This window comes from Arvicanthis niloticus, chromosome 7 (genome assembly GCF_011762505.2).
Source record: "Arvicanthis niloticus isolate mArvNil1 chromosome 7, mArvNil1.pat.X, whole genome shotgun sequence".
Lineage (NCBI taxonomy): Eukaryota > Metazoa > Chordata > Mammalia > Rodentia > Muridae > Arvicanthis > Arvicanthis niloticus.
Genome location: NC_047664.1, coordinates 66,610,420 through 66,631,972, shown reverse-complemented (window position 1 = coordinate 66,631,972; position 21,553 = coordinate 66,610,420). Strand labels below are relative to the sequence as shown.

The following is a 21,553-nucleotide window of genomic DNA, read 5'->3' as shown; positions in this document are numbered from 1 at the left end:
CCTCCCTGTTATTAAAGATGCTTGTTTTACTGGCCCTTGTGGGTCTCTTGTAATTACATATACATTTTAGGGTTAACTTTCTTAGTCCAGTAAAATTGTTGGGGTCTCAGTAGGGAGTGTGCTGACTCTAAGACGGTGGGCTGCTCTCACCTGAACCCCTGCCTTCCGACTGGTGAACATGAGATGCCCTTTGCATATTTATATCTTCTCTATCTCAGTGATGTGCTTATCCACACAAACCACCTCCCCATGTTCTCAGTGGCATTGTTCCCATAATTATATCATGCTTTTCTTTGTTAGTGTATAGAAACATTACGGACCTTGTGAGATTCTCCATACAGTGACGGTACTGAAACTGTAGTTAGCTAGGGGGCTTGTGTGTGGGCTCTTTAGACTTTTTAAAGTGTAGGAGTATATTGTCAGTGTGATGGTTTGAGTATGCTTGGCCCAGGGAGTGGCACTATTAGAAGGTGTGGCCCTGTTGGAGTAGGTGTGTCACTGTGGGTGTGGGCTTTAAGACCCTCATCCTAACTGCACAGAAGTCAGTATTCTGCTAGCAGCCTTCAGATGAAGGTGTAGAACTCTTCATCCCTCCTGCACTATGCCTGCCTGGATGCTGCCATGTTCCTGCCTTGATGATAATGGACTGAACCTCTGAACCTGAAAGCCAGCCCCAATTAAATGTCCTTTTTAAGGTTCCTTGGTCCTGGTGTCTGTTCACAGCAGTAAAACCCTGACTAAGACAGAAGTTGGTACCCAGTACTGCCGTGATAGGCCTGACCATGCTTTTGTTTGGAAGAATGTGGATCTGGGGACTTTGGATTTGGAAAGCAGTAAAATGCTTTAAATGGGGCTTAATGAGCTATCCTAGTAGGAATATGGAAGACTGTTACTTAGAGTGATTTGAATTGTGCAGACCTGGCCCAAGAGGTTTCAGTGGACTTCAGATTGTGGCCTAGAGATTGTTTTGTGGTATTTTGGTGAAGAATGTGGCTGCTTTTTGCCCTTATCTGAAAAGTCTGCCTGAGACTAAGGTGAAGAGACTCAGATTAGTTGCACTGATAAAGAAACACCCATCATAGACTTTGTTCTCTGGTTAAGTCTCAGAAGAGCATCTCAGAAGTTACAATCTTTTGAATAAGCGAGCAAGCAAGCCAGTAAGTAACACCCCTCCATGGCCTCTGCATCAGCTCCTGCTTCCTGACCTGCTTGAGTTCCAGTCCTGACTTCCTTTGGTGATGAAAAGCATTGTGGAAGTGTAAGCTGAATAAACTCTTTCCTCCCCAAGTTGTTTCTTGGTCATGATGTTTGTGCAGAAATAAAAACCCTGACTAAGACAGTCAGTTAATAAAGTTTTGCTTCCTTGTTTTTAATCTGAATTCCCTATTTCTTTCTCTTCTTCTAATTTTTTTGGTTACAGCTCTAGTTCAGTGCCGAACAGCACCAGACAAGAGGCAGTTTCTGGAGCGCAGGGTGAAGATCTGACTTTCTCATTTACTGTGGGCTTTCAGGAAAGCCTCTTACCAGGTTAAGGGAATTTTCTTTCTAATCTCTCTCTCTCTCTCTCTCTCTCTCTCTCTCTCTCTCTCTCTCTCTCTCTCTCTGTCTCTCTCTCTCTCTCTGTCTCTCTCTCTCTCCCCACACACACAAAAGGCTATTGTATGTTAATAAATGTTTTAAAAATTAATAAAAAATCATTTCCTCCTCTTTCATTCTACTGCCATAGAAGCTGCCCTTGCTTTTCTCAGGAATGCTGTAATCATTGACTTCACCTGTTACAGACCTGCACAGATTGTCCACTTTCTCAGTCAGTTTTTATAATTTGTGTGTAACTAGGAATTTGTCCATCTTGTCTTGGTTATATATAATTTATTGGAATTAATGTTTTTTTAAAATAATTTGCTTACAGTTTACTTAAGTAATGGAACTTAATACTTAAGCTGTTTGAAATGTTTTATGCATTTTCTATCCTAAAGCAACATATATACACAATTCTTTCAGTGATTTAAACAAACTTCTCCTTAAATATTAAGGAACCCGCTGGGCATGGAGGTACATGCCTTTTATCCCAGCACTCAAGAGGCAATCTGGTCCATTTAGTGAGTTCTAGGCAAGCCAGGGCTACACAATGAGACCCTGTCTCAAAGAGCAAAACCCAAACCAAAAAACAACAACAAAAAAAAGTGGTTCAATAAAGAGGGACTGTGTTTCATTTTTTAAAGAAAGCAACTAAAATAAAGGCTATCTTAATATAACATAAGAATATATTAATCATAACATTGTACTTTGAAAGATGCAACTTTAGTTTATATTCAGTTTTATATTAAGGTAATGACTTGTCTCTTAAAGGGAATTTCATACAATATTGCTGCCCAGGGCATTTTACAAACAATAAACAATTCAGACATTATTAACATTCATGTATGTAATTAGAGTTTACAAATGTATAAAACTTTGAGTAACAAATGCTTTAAACTTACTTTTCAAATATTTAGTTAACATGTCCCCCCACCCTGGTTCCTGATTACAAAGAAGCACAAAGGGATCCTAACTGTGTCTATACGTCTGTCTGCAACGAGGCAGCAGACAGAACACAGGACAGCTAGACAACTGTGTCAGTATCAAAAGGACAGAATCAAATAAACTTTTGTAGTATAAAAAAAAATAAATCCACATAATTAAGTACTAGTTAGGTGGGAGAACATTGATAAGCATATAGCATGTATCTCCTCTACACAAACTTGCATATCTTAACGTAAGCATCCTGCTTTAATCTCAGTGACACTTGTCACTGTTGATGGATCTAGATGGGATGGAATGGCTATTTAAGTAGGACCCAAAGATCCAGTCAAGTTTTTATTTGGTCAGTCTTATTTTTAATGCATAATGTGGTTTTCTTTATTCTTGGGTTAAACTGATTTTAGTAATAAAATTCACAACTATAGCATACATAATATCATTGTACCTGAAAAAGCTAGCTAGTATCATCTTTAGTATGTCATTAAAATAGTGGTTTGATTAAACGATAAAAAGTATGGAAGCTCATGTATGACAAACTTATAAAATAACATTTTAGAAGTTTGTATGCTTGTACTGTAATAACTCTGGACAATGTGAATCCAGTCAGTGCTGGATTGTTCTGGGGCAGTGCACTCGTCTTCAGGTTGTATACCAAGAAGGTGCTCCCCGTCCTCCAGCTGTGGCTTTAATGTACTGAGAGATGAAGTCCCCGTCCCAGTGTACCTGCTCCCTCCCCATCGTTTCAACACCTTCACTTGGAAATGAGGCACTTTGTGCCTAGGAATGTGGCACTGCACAGTCACTAAGAATGAATCCACGGGAGGACTGTCCGTGTTTATAGAGGGAGAGAGCACCTCTCTGTAGAGGACGAAGAGTGACGTCATATCTTCACAGTCACAACGCATGCTCCAGCTCTTCCTAGGCACAGGGGAGCAACCTGAAAATGGACAAGAGACATAGGTGTGGGTGTGGAGGGAGACACACCAGGTGTGCTGTGAGAACAGGTGGGTGAGAGATAGGAACCAGACAGACAGTTTAGCTTAGACAGCTTGGTAAATACAATGGGAGCACTTCCTTCCCTGGGACAATGCTGGCAGTGGGGCAGACAGTGACTCCAGACTTTACAATCTCACTTCGGCCCCACTGTAAATGTCTGTGTATCAGTTTATTAACACAGTATAATGGAAGCAGTTACTGTGCAGGTGCCACAACTGTAAGCTCACATTTTTAGGTCCTTAAAACAGCAACCAAAGTAGCAGCATCCCAGTAAGACAGCTGTGTGGTTACAGATGGCTGACGTAAAGACAAACCAGGCTCATTCTGTTTACGATGAAATCTCTGCTTCTCATGGATTGGGCTATGCCTCACCTGTAACCTTAACTACCAATGATTCTGTACTGTCTGTCCCAGAAATGACAACTGCCTTGGTTTTAGGAGATTGTTCTGACTACCTTGTTACAGCCATGTCTGCCTCAGGAGGCTGTCACCCACTTGTTGTGCCTATGCTCTGCTTCTGTAACCCTGCCTATTTGCCTACCAGATCCATTTGGAACCCCCCCACTCCTGAACTATGAACCCCCTCACCTTCTCCATGGACAAGGCTGATCTCTTGAACCCTGCATTAGGGAGAGACAACCCATATATGCAAATAAAAAAGCTTGCTTTTGAGCTGGACTTAGGTCCCCCTTACATATGTAGCAGATGTGCAGCTTGGTCTTCATGTGGGTCCCCCAACAACTGGAGAGGGGGCTGTAACTGCCTCAGTTCCTGCATGTGGATCCCATTCCTCTAACTGTGCTGCCGTGTCTGGCCTCCGTGGGAGAGGATGTGCCTAGTCCTGCAGTGACTTGATGTGCCAGGGTGGAGTGATTCCTACAAGGGGGCTTTCCCTTCTCAGACGAGAAGCTGTGTGTGTGGGAGCTGTGTGTGTGTAGGGGGAACTGGGAGGAGAGTGGGAGCTGAGACTGGGATGTAAAGCGAATAAATAAATTAATGGAAAAAAGCTTGCTTTAATTTTCTTGGCCATGATTCGGGTCAGTGATCTTTCTCTGAGCATCTGTGGGATGAACACTCCTCTTCCACCTTCCGATGAGTCGTCTCATGCACTGAGGAAATGAGACTGAGGTCACATGACTGAGGTCACATGACTGGAAGCCTTTAGTCCAGGCTCTCTTTAAACATAGGAATCTCCCTTTGTACACTTTTACTGTCATCCTTTCCCCAGGCTGCTTTGCAGTTAATCTTCATGGTTACTTTTACTGGATTCCTCTGCTTGTGTGTGTGAGGGCATTTCCAGAGACCCACCCTGAATGTGGGTGGGCTCATTCCTTAGGTTTGGGTTCAGGACTGAATTAAAATGGGAGAAAGAGTGGGGCACTGTGGTGTTTGAATAAGAATGGTATATGAGCCCATAGGCTCATATATTTGCATGCTTGGTCCCTAACTGAAAGACTCTTTGGAAGAATTAGGAGATGTGGTCTTGTTGGAGGAAGTGTGTGCAGCTTGGTCTTCATGTGGGTTCCCCAACAACTAGAGAGGGGGCTGTAACTGCCTCTGTTCCTGCCTGTGGATCCATTAGGAGTTGGGATTTGAGAACTCAAAAGCCCATGCCAGGTCCAATGTCTCTGTCTGTCTGTCTATGACAGGCACCAATATTTATTTTTCTATACTTCCTAACCTCAGACACAGTGTGACCAGCTGCCTAGTGCTTCTGCCACCATTGCTTGCCCCAAAAGATGGGCCTTTCCTGAAAGAGATGTGGTCAGCTAGAAGTCCTTGCCACACTGAGTTCTTACTTGTTAATGTAATTTAGGTTTGCCATGTTTATTAAATAATAACCAGAAATTTATTATACTCCCAAATATTGAGCCTTTAAAAATGATTACTCTTGTGTGGGTGAACAGTTCAAGTATTTCTGACTACTGTCCTTGCTTATTTTCTACAATATCCCCTCCCCTTGGTACAGCCCTCTGTGGTCCTGTCAGCTCTACCACCGCTACAACATCCTATCAAACGAATGGTGGTTCATGATTTTTCTGCATATTAATTTATACTTCAAAGGAATTTGGATTTTGGTATTCGATCAGACACTGCATTTTGTTTTTTAATATTTAGTCAAGAGACAACTTGATCTCATTAAAAAAAGACCAGTTTGTTTTTATTTTATGTGTCTGAATGTTTGCCTGCATGTATATATATGCATGTGTGTGAGTGTTGATAGCATCCAGAAGAGGGCATCAGGTCCCCTGGAACTAGAGGATGTCGTGAGCCTCTGTTCAAGTGCTGAGAACCAAACTTGGGTCCTCTGCAAGAGCAGCAAGTGCTCTCTCTTAACAGCTGAGTCTCTTGGGCCCCACGTTTGTGTGAAACTTGTCAATGTTGGATAAAGCTGAGGGTCGTATGGAAAGATGTTTTCAGGATAAGAGAGAGGTGAGACGAGGAGAGGCGAAATGGCATACCTGGGTCCATTCGTTGGTCTGGGGGTCATAAGCCTCCACTATGTTCAGGTAGGTCTGTCCATCATAACCCCCGACAGCATACAGCTTGTCACCAAGTAAACACACGCCCACTGCATCTCTGCTAATACTCATGGATGCCACTGCAGTCCACATGTCTGTTTTGGGATCATATCTGAAAGAAAAGTTTACAACTCAAGCTGACATTGCTCTTGAAACATTTTGTGTACAAGCATTTGTCCTGCAAGTCTAGCTTTGGTCTGATCTCTGATATAAATGTGTTTTGAACACATTTTAGAAAAAAAGATCGATATTTTCAAAAAAAAAAAAAATCCCTAACTTATTATAGATTCATTTAGTAGATATAGCACACTCAAGAACTCAACATGTATAAATAGTGATGCAAGGCTTCAGTGTCCCCATTGAAAATGTGGGCAAAGCAATGTATTAAGCTCTGTGCAAGATGACTTAAATTCTCAATTATGGTAGCTATCCATTTTTTCTCGCTCTTTTTAAACTAGAACTGCTCAATGGTGTTGTTTAAAGGGTAGATAGTTCATGCTAACATGGCATATTTCTTCTGATGGTTTTGTGTGTGTGTGTGTGTCAACACCTGTCTTTTCTTGCTGTGATTAATCACACTAAAGACTCCTGGATTTCCTTCCTGGATCATAACATGAGCGGAGTTTTAATTACCTTCTCCCCACTACAGATGACGCAGCTGTAGCTTAGCTGCCTTCTGCAGCAACACCAGGTCTGCTTGTTATTAGACACTGCTGAGTATCATTGGAGTCTGGATTAGTCTGACCACCTTGTCATTACAGTTAGTCTCTAAGTAAACCATTCCAACCTTAAACAGTTGGATCCATTCTCCCTTCTGGTACTCATGATACATGATTTCATGTTCCTCTTTCAGATCTAAAATCCTTCAGCTGCGCTCTGTGCGACTGGCTCCTCCCACACCAGCTCCTCCCACACCGGCTCCTGTCCAGCATTCTCCCCATCCTGTTGGCTCTCTGGTCACACAGTTGCCCTTCATGTCCCATGTGAACCATATATATATATATATATATATATATATATATATATATATATATATATATATATATATATATATATATTTTTTTTTTCTGTTTTGGAGTGCTCACACATGATTCTAGTGATTCTTCAATTCTCTCTTGTCCTTAAACTAAATAAAAATATATGAAGACTCGATCTGCCAGCCAAATCTTCACTGCTTTAAGTGCTTCAAGACTTGTAAGAACTTCTACTTTTTCTTTACCATTTTCTAATATTTCTCTGTATATCAGAATGGGCCAGATGTATCCCTGTCCTTTGCACTTCTTACATGGATGGCTTCCAGCCCTAACACACTCTTTCTGAGACTCATCGAGTTCCTTTACATTTCTGGTAAGGCAGAATCCAGTACGAGACAGCTGAACAATAAATGCTTGTCCTAGGGAATGCATTGTAGGCTCAGTTCCAAGTTTGAGGATAATATATGAGGAGATGAGAATCCAAGTGGTTGGGAGACAGGTAGAGACACAGCCAGAGAAGACTATCCAGTGTTTCCTTCACAGGAATTACCTCTCCACACAGTCCGAGAGCCTGGAAGTCAGGTTGGATGTGGGAGCATCGTGTCCTCCAATGGCATACAGCAGCCCATTCCAGGTGGTGACTCCTACTCCGCCTCTCCTTTTTGACATCTGGGCACACAGTGTCCATTTATTGGTATGAGGGTCAAAGCATTCTACTGACTTGAGACAGGAGCTCCCATCGCGACCACCAACTGCATAAAGTCTGTAAAAAAGAACAAAAGCGGTGACAAAGACGATGCAGTGCTGGGGCCAGGCTGTTGCCGTGACATCGATGACTTTAAAGTGCCGTCAGTGATGCAACATGCTGACGACACTAAGAAAGCAGATGTGCCACCAGTGAAATGATATCTGCAGCAGCCATCTAAACACGGTTTCCACATCTGTGCCCTTAGGCCCTTATGACACTGACACAGGGGACTTAGCACACGGGCCTGAGGAAGTAGGAGCTTAGGCAGGAATTATGCTCGACTTTTCTTTGTTTTGTTTTTCTGAGCCAGGGTCTCACTATGTAGCCTCGGCTGCCTCAGAACCCGTTACACAGACCAGCCTTGCTCCAAACTCAAGCGTTCTGCCTCTGCCTCTGGAATTAAGGCTGTGTGGCCACTCTAACCCCCATCTCTAACCCCCATCTTTATCCTTACATCACAGTTCAACCTTCTCTCCTCCTTCTATCTGTAAGTAATAACATGAATGCCATTAAACAAACAAACAAACAAACAAACAAAATCCCTAAAAACTTGGCTTATTTTGTGGAGGACCAAAGGGTGAAAAGGTTTATATTTTGTCCTCATACAACTGTGAACTGTGAGGACCCTGTACAAATCTGTGCGTTGACAGCAGACAAAGGGTAAGCAAAAGGGATTTCTTAAATCCATTCTGGGGTCACCAGTCTACCAAGATGAGAGAGAAGAGACACAAAATCAAAGATGATGCAGTGAAAATGATGGAGAGGATCTTTAGGGAGAAACAGAGAGATCATGGCACTGAGAGAGAGACCACAGCACTGAAAGAGATCACAGCACTGAGAGAGAGAGAGAGACCACAGCACTGAGAGAGAGACCACAGCACTGAGAGACCACAATACTTTAAATAGAATCAATGTTTCCACTTTTCATATAAGTGCATATACATACTTGTATGTATGTGGACACATGGTTTGTGGGTACACATATATATGCACATATTGATGTCACATATCATCCTCCATTGCCCTCTACCTTATCTAGCAAGGCAGGCCTCCCAATCAAACCCAGATCTCCTGGATAAGGCCAGCCTTGCTAGGTGGATTGCTCTGGTGATGCCCTGTCTCTGCCTTTCCAAGCTGGAATGACAGACAGTTGGGCTGCTTTACCCTCTGATATTTGCATGGGTTTTATGGACCTAACTGTGGTCCTCATGTTTATTCAGCAACTGCTTTAACTATAAACATCTTCCAGCCCACTTTAAAAGGAACTTTTAAAAGAACATAACTTTAAAAAGAACATATAACTTTGAAGGTGTTTAAACCACCAGATGGTTGCTGTTCAATTAATATTGGATATTTATATAAAGCATATACACTCCAAAGTAGCATTGTGTGGTCCCTTAGCTACGAGCAGTGAGGGCTGTTATGGACAGAAGTTAGAGGAAAGGGAAAGGCTTCATTAATTCACATGAAGAACTTCTCTAGCAATAATAAATCTGGTTATTGTGACTGTAATAGAACTTCAAATATCTTACTTTCCACTTAGTACTGCCACGCCTACTGTGCTCCTGGGGGTGGACATAGTGGCAACAAAATTCCACTGTCGGGCCTGAGGGTCCCATCGCTCCACAGTATTCAGATAGCTCCAGCCGTCGTGCCCTCCGACGGCATACATGGGGCCTTCCAATACAGCCACGCCTGCAAGTGGACCAGAGAGAGGGACTAATCAGAATGTAACTACAATAAGTCTGAAACATGCAACCGTAACCAATCACAAATAGGCCATGGTTCCTGGGCTCCTTCAGGGCTTTTCTGAGGTAGATGGGGCCAAACCAGCACTGCAATCCTTTTCCTGAAAATCAGAGACAGTATTCTGAGGTACAACAGTGGAAAGTTTGTACATGCCACCATTTCTAGGACCTTCAATATTCAGATTTTCATTCTTTCCCCTCTAGGACTTTGGAATCCTGGGTTTTACTGAAGCTAAGTTTGATATCACAGCCTTGTATTTACTGGTATCATTATCAAGGAAGAGTCAGCAAACATCTTAGTCTATACTAAGTTTCTACTTAATCTGCACTTCATAGAACTTAACAGGTAAGGGCCATACCCTTGTGGATCAGTACTGTTTCACAGGACACAGATATGCAATACACACCAGGTATGTGCCCACTTAAACAATGGAGTAATGTAAGCAAGGGCAGAGAGAGTCAGGGACACCTGTATGACATGTGATAGAAGCATGACTGCCATCAGAGACCATGCACAAGGGAAGAAGAGAGAGGTGGCATAGCGATGGCATGCTGGGAATCCCAAGTTGTCTATTTGGCTGAGCAGGTAACTGACGGGGAGAGGACAGAAGAGGAGGGAGTCAGAAATAACATTCTCCGACTTTATTCCTCATAAGGACTTTAGATTTTACTCTGAATGGGATGGAGTCAGTCAAGGATTGTGTTTTTGAGACAGGTTCTCTCTATGTAAAGTGGGCTGCTGTCAAACTCAGTCCTCCGTCCTCAGCTTCCCAAGTGTTAGAGTTACAGGTGTGTGCCACCACGACTGGTTAAGTAGAGGATTTTTAAAAAAGACTTATTTGTTTTATGTATGTGAGTTCAATATTGCTGCCTTCAGACACACCAGAAGAGGGTATCGGATCCCATTACAGATGGCTGTGAGCCACCATGTGGTTGCTGGGAATTGAACTCAGGACCTCTGGAAGAGCAGTCGGTGCTCTTAACCGCTGAGCCATCTCTCCAATACCCAAGCAGAGGATCGTAAGAAGAGGAATGGCATGATTGTGGCCAAAAACACCTCTGTAATTCAAACCCAGCCATCTTGGCCAAGTTGGATAAAAGAGCCGCCAGTCCTATGTAACCCAAAATAGCAGATTGTTTCACTTGTTATATATTGTGCCAACAGTACTGGCTATTGACCACACACACACACACACACACACACACACACACACACACACATTTAAGTTTGTATATATTACCAAATTTACAAAACACATCCAGTTTAACATATACAAACTATCATTCATCAAAGGCCTAGAAGCAGGGCTCACTTAGTCCAACCTCTTAGATGGTGGATCTGAAAGTATAGTTCAGCAGGGAAACAAAGTCTTCATGTAATTCCCATACATGAAGAAATTTAAAAACTTAAGTTTATCTTGTAAGTTCCGATGTATACAAATTACCTATTAAAAGCATATGGCAGCTAACACCCATTTGTAACTCCAGCTGCTGGGTTTCCCTGCATTGCATACAAATGGTGGGCATATATGCATTAAGGCAAACACCCATATACATAAAAAAATAGAAGGAGAAGAAATGCCTGTATGTTCATTTTGGGGATGTGAATTCAGTCATTTCTGCTTAAAAACCCATAATACACACATACATGCACAATTTACCATTATTGATTCTCATATAATATAGAAGTTAACACACTAGTTTTAATGAGCATTTAACTAGGCTGTCTAATGACAACTGCAACAAAGCATAAAGGCAAGAGCATGGCTTGTCCGACCCGCATGCCCCCCCTTGTCTGAGCTCCATTTATGTAAGTGCTCGGGTTCTGGTTTCTGCTTCTCAGGTGTGAGGGGATGGTTGGTGGCTGATGCTGACGGAGCCCACACACAGGTCTCCTGCCTGGTACAGACGGGAACAACATGGTGGCATCCTGGCATACGGCTTCTAAGGAGGTGAGCAGATACACTTACCAAGCCCATGCCTGTGTGTGGACATCGGCGGCATCACGCTCCAGGTTTTTGTTTTGGGGTTGTAGCACTCTACGGTGTTCAAAGTCTTCAGTCCATCTCGCCCTCCGACCACGTACAGCTTGTCATCCAACACAGCGACCCCGAACTGGAGCCTTCTCCCATTCATGTTTGCCACAGGAGTCCACATGTTTGTACGGAGGTCGTACTTCTCAATGCTTGTTGCTCCTTAACAGTGACAAAGAGAGTCAGGAGACTACAAGTTCCACCGTGGCTATGCTATGGCCACAGAAGTATAACTCATCATCTGTGTGTGCTGTCGATGTGTGTGTGTGTGTGTGTGTGTGTGTGTGTGTGCGCGCGCGCGCGTGTGTTGCATGCACGTGCGCATGTGGTGGTCAGAGGTTGATGTGTCTTCCTGCATCGCTCTCCACTTTGTTTTTCCAGAGGGGTCTCTCTGTTCTGGTTAGGCTGGCTGGTGAGGGCTCCAATGATCCACCTGTCTGCCTCCCCAGCACTGGGATTACACGAGTAATCTGTGTATGGTTTCTGGGGATCTGAACTCAGGTCCTCTTGCTTGCATGGAGCAGCACTTTAACAATGGAGTCATCTTCCTACCCCCAAAGTATAAAGGTTTTTGTTTGTTTGTTTGTTTTTTTATCAGCATCAATAGCAACACTTTTTTCTATCGTATGAAACCCCTACAGTATGGCTTTTCCCACCCCGTGACCTTTTCTCCCAGCATTCTCCCTGGCATCCTCCAAGCAATAAAACATCCATCAAAGATGTTCTTTGTTCAAAGAGGCCAGGGAGACACTCAGCAGCCGGAGGAGGAGTGCAGGGAGGGAGCAGCAGGGGATTATTCTGAGAAGTCTGGCCACAGTGCAGACAGGGTTCCTGGACAGGCTGAGGGAGGCTGTCTCCCTTTTAGGATCTGGATTGTTGGGTTGTTTATAGAAGTCAATGGAAAGTCTAGGGGAAGGAACCCGGTGACCCAGAAGATAAAGGAGACAATTATTCTGTGAGATCCTGGAGGAAAGAACAGTAACAACAAAACGGGTGGAGTGGGGCTGCTCCACAGAGGGAGGAGGCACCAGCCAGGGCCAGGAGGAAGGACAAAGGTCACCAGGAACCATGTTGTGGGAAGTGAAGGGAGTTACTACCCAGGGGGTTTACCATGGAAAATTCCACAGCTCTTTTGCTCTCTTCAAGATGTGGGACAGTGGAGATTTAGGAAAAAGTAAAAGAAAGCATCATCTTTCTAAAACAATCTAACTCCCAGTTACGCAGCGCTTGAGTCTTTCTCTCTCTAAGCTGCTAATGAACCAGCCTGTTCTAGCTTGATAAAGGACCCCAGTCACAGTGAAGGCTGACTCCACAGGCTTGTAATGGCAGATCATCTACGAAGGACCCCAGTCACAGTGAAGGCTGACTCCACAGGCTTGTAATGACAGATCATCAGAGCTACTACTGATGATGACCTAAACCAGAGCATCTGCTTCGACACCCGGTACTGTGTTTTCTCACACTTTCTGATTTTACTTACTCTACACAGTCTCCAAGGCCCATTCCATCTTTGTATTCTCACAGCACTAAACAGAATCCCTTCTAAATACCAGCTGGTTAAAGATATTTTTTACTTTGCATAATCTTTCTTTGTAATATTCTGCAATAATGATATTTTATTCATTCAGATTATATATGTGTGTGTAAATTATCAAGATTGAACGCATTTGATTCCTCACTCCAACCATGACCTTAAAACGTTCCATCAAATAAATTAAAATAAAATTAAAAAAATTGCCTTCCATCAAACAAAAATCTTCCTTCATTGATGAATTTTCAAACTTTTTTTGGTAGTATTTTGTTATAAACTGAAAACTCAAAATTTAAAAGTCTAAATAATAATAATACAAATATTTGGGTTACAAACTTGGGTAAGGAGGCTGGCAATTCTCTGTAACATTCTGACAACTGTTGAAGACCATGCACGGTGCTGTTGGCTGTCGGTTATGAGCCCTTTCAGTGTACTTGATCTCTGCCCATACTCCTAGAGCTACTGCCTGCAGCCCTGACAGAAGCTCTCCGACTTGCCTATGCCTCCCAGTCTCAGCTCCTAGTGGTCCTGCTCTCAGCCCTGTTCCAGCCCCACTGGAACAGGGGTAATAATTGTCTCCTTTACTTAAATAATAATAATAATAATAATAATAATAATAATAATAATAATAAGTACCTTTAAATTTGTGGGTGTGTTGGGGAGTTGGCTGGAGAGATGGTACAGTGGTTAAGAGCACCTAGGTTTAATTCCTAGCACACACAAGGTGACTCATAGCAATTTGTAACTCTGGATTGGGGGTGGGGGGGTAGGGAGGGTAAGGAGGGAGGGGTCTACTGCCCTCTTCTGGCCTCCACAGGCACTGAATGCCTATGGTGCACATTGGCCAAGTCGTCCATTGGTCTTGGCATTTTTTAAATACTACAGACAGACCAGTTACCCTGTAGAACATCTCCAGTTGGACCTGTGCGTTCCCCATGACTTGGGTGGAGTGCTGATGACTTCTGGAGAGTGGGTCCTATCAGAGCACTCGCTGCTTGGTCTCACTCCTGGTAATGTCAGCTTAGGCCGCTCAGTTAGGTGCTGTGTATCAGTTCTCTGTGTTGTAAAGACAGCACTTTACCTTTTCTAACAACCAGGCCAGTGCTCCAAAACACGAATCTCTGACCGTCACAACTTCTCCAAGAACTTCTGACTTTCAGATTAGAGATGTTGTATTTGGTGGCTGCCAAATGGCTAATCTTTCTCTCTTTGGTTTCTTTTCTGCAGTACTGGGGACCGAGTCCAGAGCGTCATGCATGTGAAGTGTTCTCACTGAGCTAGATCTCTGGCCCAAACTAAATAGTGACTCTTTCCTAATCTCACCTTTCTATATCAGTTGGCATAATGCTGAAAGAAATAGCTTTCCTTTTTCATTTGTGTCACTGCAAACTCATGGCGACTTTGATTTTGTTATCTTCATTTTCACTAATTACTTACTTTGATATTCCAATTACTTTAAACTCAATGGACTCTCCCAACAAGATGTCTTCTTTACATTTTGACCTGCCCCTTACCATTCCTTGAATATTTTTTGGCACTAAGGTGCTTTCTGGTCTCATCTTTTCCTGTCCTTGCCCCTCAGCCAGCCATTTCTCCACAGGGCCTTGTGGTAGTATTATGTTTTACCCTCTGTGCCTCTAGACAAAGATTTCCCAATACCCTTAGTTGAATCCATTCCTCCAACTGCAAATAATGTTCCAACAGTTGACTTCCGCGGTTTTGTCCGAGGACTCTGCAACATGGGTCGTCTCTCAGGTAGTAAGTGGTACTTCATTGCTTCCATGATGAGTTTCTGACATTCTATGTCATCCCGGAAAAGTGCGTTATTTTCCATGTCTGCCAGGAACTAGGAGAGAACAGAGTGTAAGGACAATGAAGACATGTAAATATACTTTTTGATTTATTACTTTGTTCTGCTGCTCTGTTTATTCCTAGGATTTTATTTCATTTTTGAGACAGGGTCTTACTATGTGGCCCTGGTTGGCCTGGAATTCATGATATAAACCAGGCTAGTCATGGACCTCTGATTCTCCTGCTTCCGTATCTCACACATTAAAATTGTAGGCAGCAGCCACCACTACCGGCTCATGAGTGCCCCTGCCTCCTGAGTGCAGGGATTACAGACGTCCATCACCCTCCCCTGCTCTGTTTGGGTTGTTTTGAAGGTAGGAACTCATATATATTGGCTTTAAACTCTTATGTGTCCCAGGCTGGCCCTGAACTTCTTCTGGTCCTCCTGCCTCTGCCTCACAGGTGCCAAGAAAATAGACAAGAGCTGCCACAACCAGAATATTGGTGCCTTTACAGCATGTTCTGAAATCTGATATTTTGGTCTCTCCCATTAAGTTTTATGGTTTTCTTGGATATTTGAGCTTGGTTTTCCATGTTGGTTTAAGACAGAGTCATCTAGTTCTCTTTCATTATCCTGATTCTTTTGGCTTTCTGGTGTGGATGGTGCTAAGTTCTTTTATTAGTTATGGAGAATACACATCTTGTGATATTAGGTCTTTCTGTCCAAGGAGCCTTGTCACTTGTATGACTTTCTTTACTGTCTTTGCTTTCATTTTATTAAATCTGTTCTTATATATGTAATTATTTTTATTGCCATTTTATTTTTTAAAACTTTCTTTCTTCTTTCCTTCCTTCCATTTTTAATGTTTTTCTGGAGAAGAAAAAAAAATCTCTTGGTGATTGGAACTTGTATCAACTTGGCACTTTACCACACTCCTCAGCTCTAGCTGTTACGCATTCACCCATCATCAAGTAGGGATACTTTGACATCTTCTTCTGGGTAGATATCAACTCTTACAGTTTATGGCCTTATATTGCCCAAAACTTCAATGTAGTGGAAAATAACTGGATAAGGTAGAACCTCTTTGCTTCTGGCTGGAGTTGGTGGTATCGGTGCTTATATTCCAGACAGTAGTTGCTACAGTGTGCATTGTGTGATCCATCTTTATTTAAGCTGCCTCTGTCTCTCCCTACTTTAGTGTTCAAATTAAGAACTGTTACCAACTTTTCCTCAAATATTTTCCTACATCTATTGATAAGAACATATAAATGTTTTTCTTTTAAGCTAGTGATGTAATGACTCCCTGGATAGAGTCCCTGGTAATTGTTCTTTGGTTGTTGCTCTTGGGAAAAATGTCCCTGTCCTTTAAAGCACAGTGTATACCTATTACCACATAAGCATAGGCTATGCATCAGACTTGATCCAGTTAGATGATGTTTCGTAAGTATTCAAATGGAAAGGTTTGGAGCATTTCTTTCACCTGAGGCAGATCCAGAGCCAAGTTCCTGTTAACTGCCACACCCATGCCATCTCCTGTCCCGAACATTAACCTACTAGAACAGATTGGTCTTGTCTGCGTATTTCATATAAACAAAATCCACATGCCCTCTATGTCTTGCTTATTTTATCCAGCATATTCGTTAGGTTTGTCCATGGTGCAGCATGCATTAGTCTTGCTTCTTTGCTGCTGAATCATTATTTATTTCTAGTGACTACTGAATTATTATTCATTTCTAGTGACTGGCTCTATTTCACTCTTCATCCAGCAACTGACGGACACTTGTGTACACATCACACAAGTGTGTGGACATATTTTGATTTCTCTTGGGTAGATAACTAGGTAAAATTATCCTTTTTTAAAAGAAACCTCAAAACTGCATTTCAAACCATCTGTATCATATATCTGAGTTATACTCATATTTCCCGAGCATCCTGTGAGGTTTGTTTCCACACACCCTCACCAACCATGCCCATTTTAGCCAGCCAGGTAAGTAGAAACTGGGTTTTATTTTGCATTTCTTTAATAGTTGATAATGCTTAGAATATGTCCAGGCTTTGATAATTGAAGCGAGCCAAAGATTCCAATAAAAGTTAACATTAAAAAAAAAAAAAAACTGCGGCATTTAGTAAGAATGCATCATAAGCCAAAGGCAAAATAATCTCAGTAAGACACAAATCTTGGGGAAACTTAGGCTAGAACAAAGAAGTAATTTCAGGCAGGAATCTAAATATTAGTCTAGAACAAGAAAGTAGGTTTCAGACATGAAAACGATTCTGGGCTAGGACAGGGAAGTAGGCTGAGATATTTTGGTCATCCTGATAAGCCCTTAGAAACAGTGATCGGGAGTGTTCATGGAATTTTGTTTATTGCCTTGCTGGTTCTTTGACTATTTATGTTTATTGTCTTGCTTGTTCCTTGACTATTTGCATCTATTGTATTGCTAGATCCTCAATCTAGAACTGATCTTAATACTTGCATGAAATTTGAGATGGTATAAAATCAAAAAGGAGGAGGGGGGATGTTATAAGGGTTTTCTAGGAAGGGGAAATGGGATGGCATCTGAAATGTAAATAAATAAAATATCCAATAAAAATAAAAATAAATTTTAAAAATCAAATCAACTGAAAAACAAAACAAAACATAAACTTACCACAGAAATCATTAGTGGATATGCACTGAGTTGGCTTATTTAGATTAATGTTACTGTTTGTATTACTTCTGATATAATTACCTCAGTGCTTTCTAAATAAAAATAAATGTGAGATAAAGTATAGGACGTAATGTCTCAGGAGATTGCACAGTAACTGCAATAGGGAGTAAAACATTTCTTAACAGGTTGGTAAGTTCTGTAGTTTATTAAAAATGAGATTACTTATATTTAAGTAAATAAGTGAGAATAGAAAAATTATAAAGCAATTAATTCAAGAACCGCATTAATCAAGTATTAGTATAGCAGGTTTGCTATTGTTCAGGAAATTATTATGATTGGCTCAACTATAAAATATTGATTCTAATACATTCTTACATTTTTATGAATTCCAAATGCCTTATCTGCCACAAACAATGGTAAACTATTAAAATAAAAGTATTTGCAGAGACAGACATGTTGGCTGTGTAGATTCTTATCTGTGTTCTTGCATTTGCTTCTCATACCAGTCTCTCTAAAACTGTGCCCTCAAACACACAGAATGAGACTGTGATGGCTTGCATATGTTTGTCCCAGGGAGTGGAACTATTAGAAGGTGTGGCCTTGTTAGAGGAAGTGTGTCACTGTGGGGGTGGGCTTGGAGATCTTCCTCCTAGCTGCCTGAGGATGTCCAGTCTGTTCCTGGCTTCCTTCAGATGAAGATGTAGAACCTTCAGCTCCTCCTGCACCATGACTGCCTGGATGCTGTCATGCTTCCATCTTGATGATAATGGACTGAACATCTGAACCTGTAAGCCAGCTCCAATTAAATGTTGTCCTTTATAAGAGTTGCAATGATCATGGTGTCTGTTCATAGCAGTAAAACCCTAAGTTAAAGCCACATTGCATAAAACTTGGTCAGCTCTAAAGTGTGTCTTCCCTGTAGCATTAGTGACTGTAGCACTTCTTTCTTCTTGAATTTGAATCAGTTTTTCAGTAGAACTTCAGCCAAGAGTAAAACAAAATGACCACAAACACTTCCTTTTTGATTATCCAGTTTCTTCGGAAAGTCATGTAAAACGATCGATCATTTGGGAGACTGAGGGACGGCCAGCTCAGCTGGTAAAATGCCCGCTACACACGTATGAACTTGAGTTCGAAACTCCAGTTCCCCCACAAAAGCCAGTCACCAAGGCATGCATCTGTGACTTCAGCATTGGGTGGGCTGGAGTCGGGGCACTCACTGGCCAGCCAGTCTAGCCAAGATGATGAGCTCCTGATTCAGTAAGACATCCTCAAAAAAAGGTGAAAAGTGGTTGAGAAAGACAACTAGTGTTGACCACTGGTCTCTGCATGCACTCACACATTCATGCATGTGCATCTGCAGAGACATGCATATATACAAACAAATATACACAGCAAAAATAATTTAAAAATGATCATTTCGGGGTTGATGAGATGGCTGAGTGAGTAAAGGCCTTGCACTGCAAGTCTGGTGAGCTGAGTTCCAACCCTGGAACCTATGTAAAGGTGGGAGAGAACACACCTCATGAAGTTGTCCTCTGACCTCCACATGCACACTGTGGAACGCGTGCCCCTCCCCCATCCCTCCCCCATGCACACGTACAAATCCACATATGAATAATAAATTAAAAAATTTAAAATAGATTCACTTGGGTAGCATGTTATAATTATACACATTATTCTATCATTTACAGTGTCTACTGTTGGTGGCACTATAATAAAATTAATACTTGGAAGCTAAATCCCTTCTAGCTAGGGCTCAAAGTGCTTTGTCTAACATGATAAAAATCTCATTTATATATCATCATTGAGAAAACACGATTTCACAAGTGTAAATTCTCTAGGTTATTATACTTAATCTCATTTCTAAAAATAGTCATTAATTACTTGACGGGCATTTGACAATTTTAATAATGCTATCTTTTTGTATGTAAAACATACAGACTCTAACTTCAGAATTCTACTTAGTAATTAATTCTATAATTTTGTTTTTCACTTTTATCACCAAAACCCAAATCCAAACCCCTAGAATCCACAAGTACTCACTCCTAACTGGAAAATCTCTAACACACACCACACACACACACACACACACACACACACACACACAGCCCTGGGAAATCTATTACACCCCTCCTCCATGACTTAGGGAACACTGTGGAAGGAGGCCAGAGAGATTATAAAAGCCAGGGCTGAGGGAAGATTGCCACAACATAGTGAGTTGTGGACATGGCAGGGTCTTTGCACTCATGAGCTAACACATCTGTGGGTGCCTGCACAAGACCTGTACAAGTGCAAGCTCAAGCCGGTCAATACTCCAGCATGGATGAAGGAGGGGCTCATCGGGCTCTCCCCTTAGCTGAGGGGCTTTAGGCAGGTGACAGCCACTGAGGGAGGCACAGTCAGTTTTCTACAGCTGCGCGGAGCACTGTAGATTGCCCATAAAGATCTCTCTCTCTCTCTCTCTCTCTCTCTCTCTCTCTCTCTCTCTCTCTCTCTCTCTCTCTCTGTGCACAGGAGTAGGAGTAGAGTAATAATCATCTAAATACATTGTATCCTATTCATATTGGAAGTTACCAAAGGTGTGTGTGTGTGGCGGGGCAACAGAGTAAGTGGTACATACTGCAACTTAGTATTATCATTTTAAGAGAGAAAAACACAGCTCAGAGAGGCAAAGTGCCTGTTGACATTGGGCAGGGCACTGTAGTCACCTCAGTCATATTTGCTCCACCACTACCACCACTCATCATGGACAGGGGTTCTCAGATCTGATCGGGCACCCAAATCCATGGAGGGCTGATTAAATCCCACAATTCTAGGGCCCGTTTCACAGAGTTCTGAGACGAGGTCTAGTTATCTGTATTTCAAAAAGTTCACAGGTGACGTTGATTCTATACTTCAAGCACCACTAGGCTAACCCACCAGAGTTCCCTCCTTATCTGTCTTCTGTGTAGTACCTGATGACATAACGTCCTCCTCCTCAGTCATAGTAACTCCCCTGTCACTTGACTCAGCCGTTGAACTTTAGTGTTTCCCAGTCCATCCCTAGTACTTTCCCATTCAACCTGGCCAGAATCATTCTTTTGCTTTGGGTTTGAATATGCTGGTAAGTTTTTCCATTTTTCCTCTTCATAGTGTGAGGATTTAAGATTTAAGGTGCCAAGCAATTTTGGGAAAATGATTCTCCATTTCCTTCCCCACACTACATGTAATCCCTCACTCTGCATTCTTGGTCTCGAATGACTTCACCTTCTAACCGCATTCTACACAGTGTTACTCTGGGCCCTTCTAACCCAGTCGTTAAGTTCTGTCAGTTTCTGGTCATTTCTCTCTGGCACTGCCTGAGTGTCTACTTCGCCTGGCTGAGCTCTGACAGCCTTTTTAATGGGTTTCTAGTGTTGACCCTGATTCTCCACAGTGCACTTATAGTTGCTGATGCCAAACGGTTACATTCTGCCATTCCTATTATAAAATCCTCCCATCCTTCCTCACTGCTTTTAGGATAAAGTCTAAACTCTCCTTGGCATGATGAAAGCTTCTTCACAATCTGGTTAAATTCCTTCTCTAGCCTGATCTCTTAACATCACCCCTCTTTATTTTGGGGCCAGTCAAGTAGGTTCTTCACATCCCATAGTGTATACTTCACAACTCTGCACAATCTGGCCTCTTCCCTGGAAAACCCTCACTTTCGATGGCTAGGACAAGATGCAGATCACATGACATCTAAGGACAGTCACTCTGGTTCTCCGGCATTGTTTGTTGTCGTTGTGTTCTTGGAGGGCTCCTCCTTGTTTTCAAGTCTCGCTCCCTCACCTGTCGTGACCTCTTCTTAGTGCATTATAACCACACCTCGTTTGTATTGTTTGGTGTGTGGAAAGGGCACAGAACTGTACTTGGTTCAGATCCTAGCTCTGGCTCTCAGCTCAGGAGCTCCATGTTAATCACAGTAGTAAAGGCAAGCACTGCCTCACTTGAGAAGGACAAGAAAGCACGCAGCTACTTTGTGGTTCTGAACATCTGCTTTTACGTGTGTTGGCC

General features: G+C 42.3%; 1 protein-coding gene across 6 annotated transcripts in view; it reads right to left on the bottom strand.

Annotated features, from left to right (window-relative positions):
- Positions 1–2,187: 2,187 nt before the first annotated feature.
- Klhl5 (kelch like family member 5) overlaps positions 2,188–21,553 on the bottom strand; it is a 63,530-nt gene continuing 44,164 nt past the window's right edge. For 5 of the 6 annotated variants that reach the window (XM_076938538.1, XM_034508941.2, XM_076938539.1 and 2 more), the window contains 6 exons: positions 14,732–14,918; positions 11,479–11,703; positions 9,293–9,455; positions 7,563–7,775; positions 5,979–6,150; positions 2,188–3,457 (listed from right to left, as the gene is read on the bottom strand). In XM_076938538.1, coding sequence (XP_076794653.1) covers positions 3,401–3,457; positions 5,979–6,150; positions 7,563–7,775; positions 9,293–9,455; positions 11,479–11,703; positions 14,732–14,918 — 1,017 coding nt within the window. In that variant the 3' untranslated portion in view covers positions 2,188–3,400. Of the gene's footprint in view, positions 3,458–5,978; positions 6,151–7,562; positions 7,776–9,292; positions 9,456–11,478; positions 11,704–14,731; positions 14,919–16,867; positions 19,012–21,553 lie in introns of those variants that run through there. The other variant, XM_076938540.1, reaches the window with a different exon arrangement.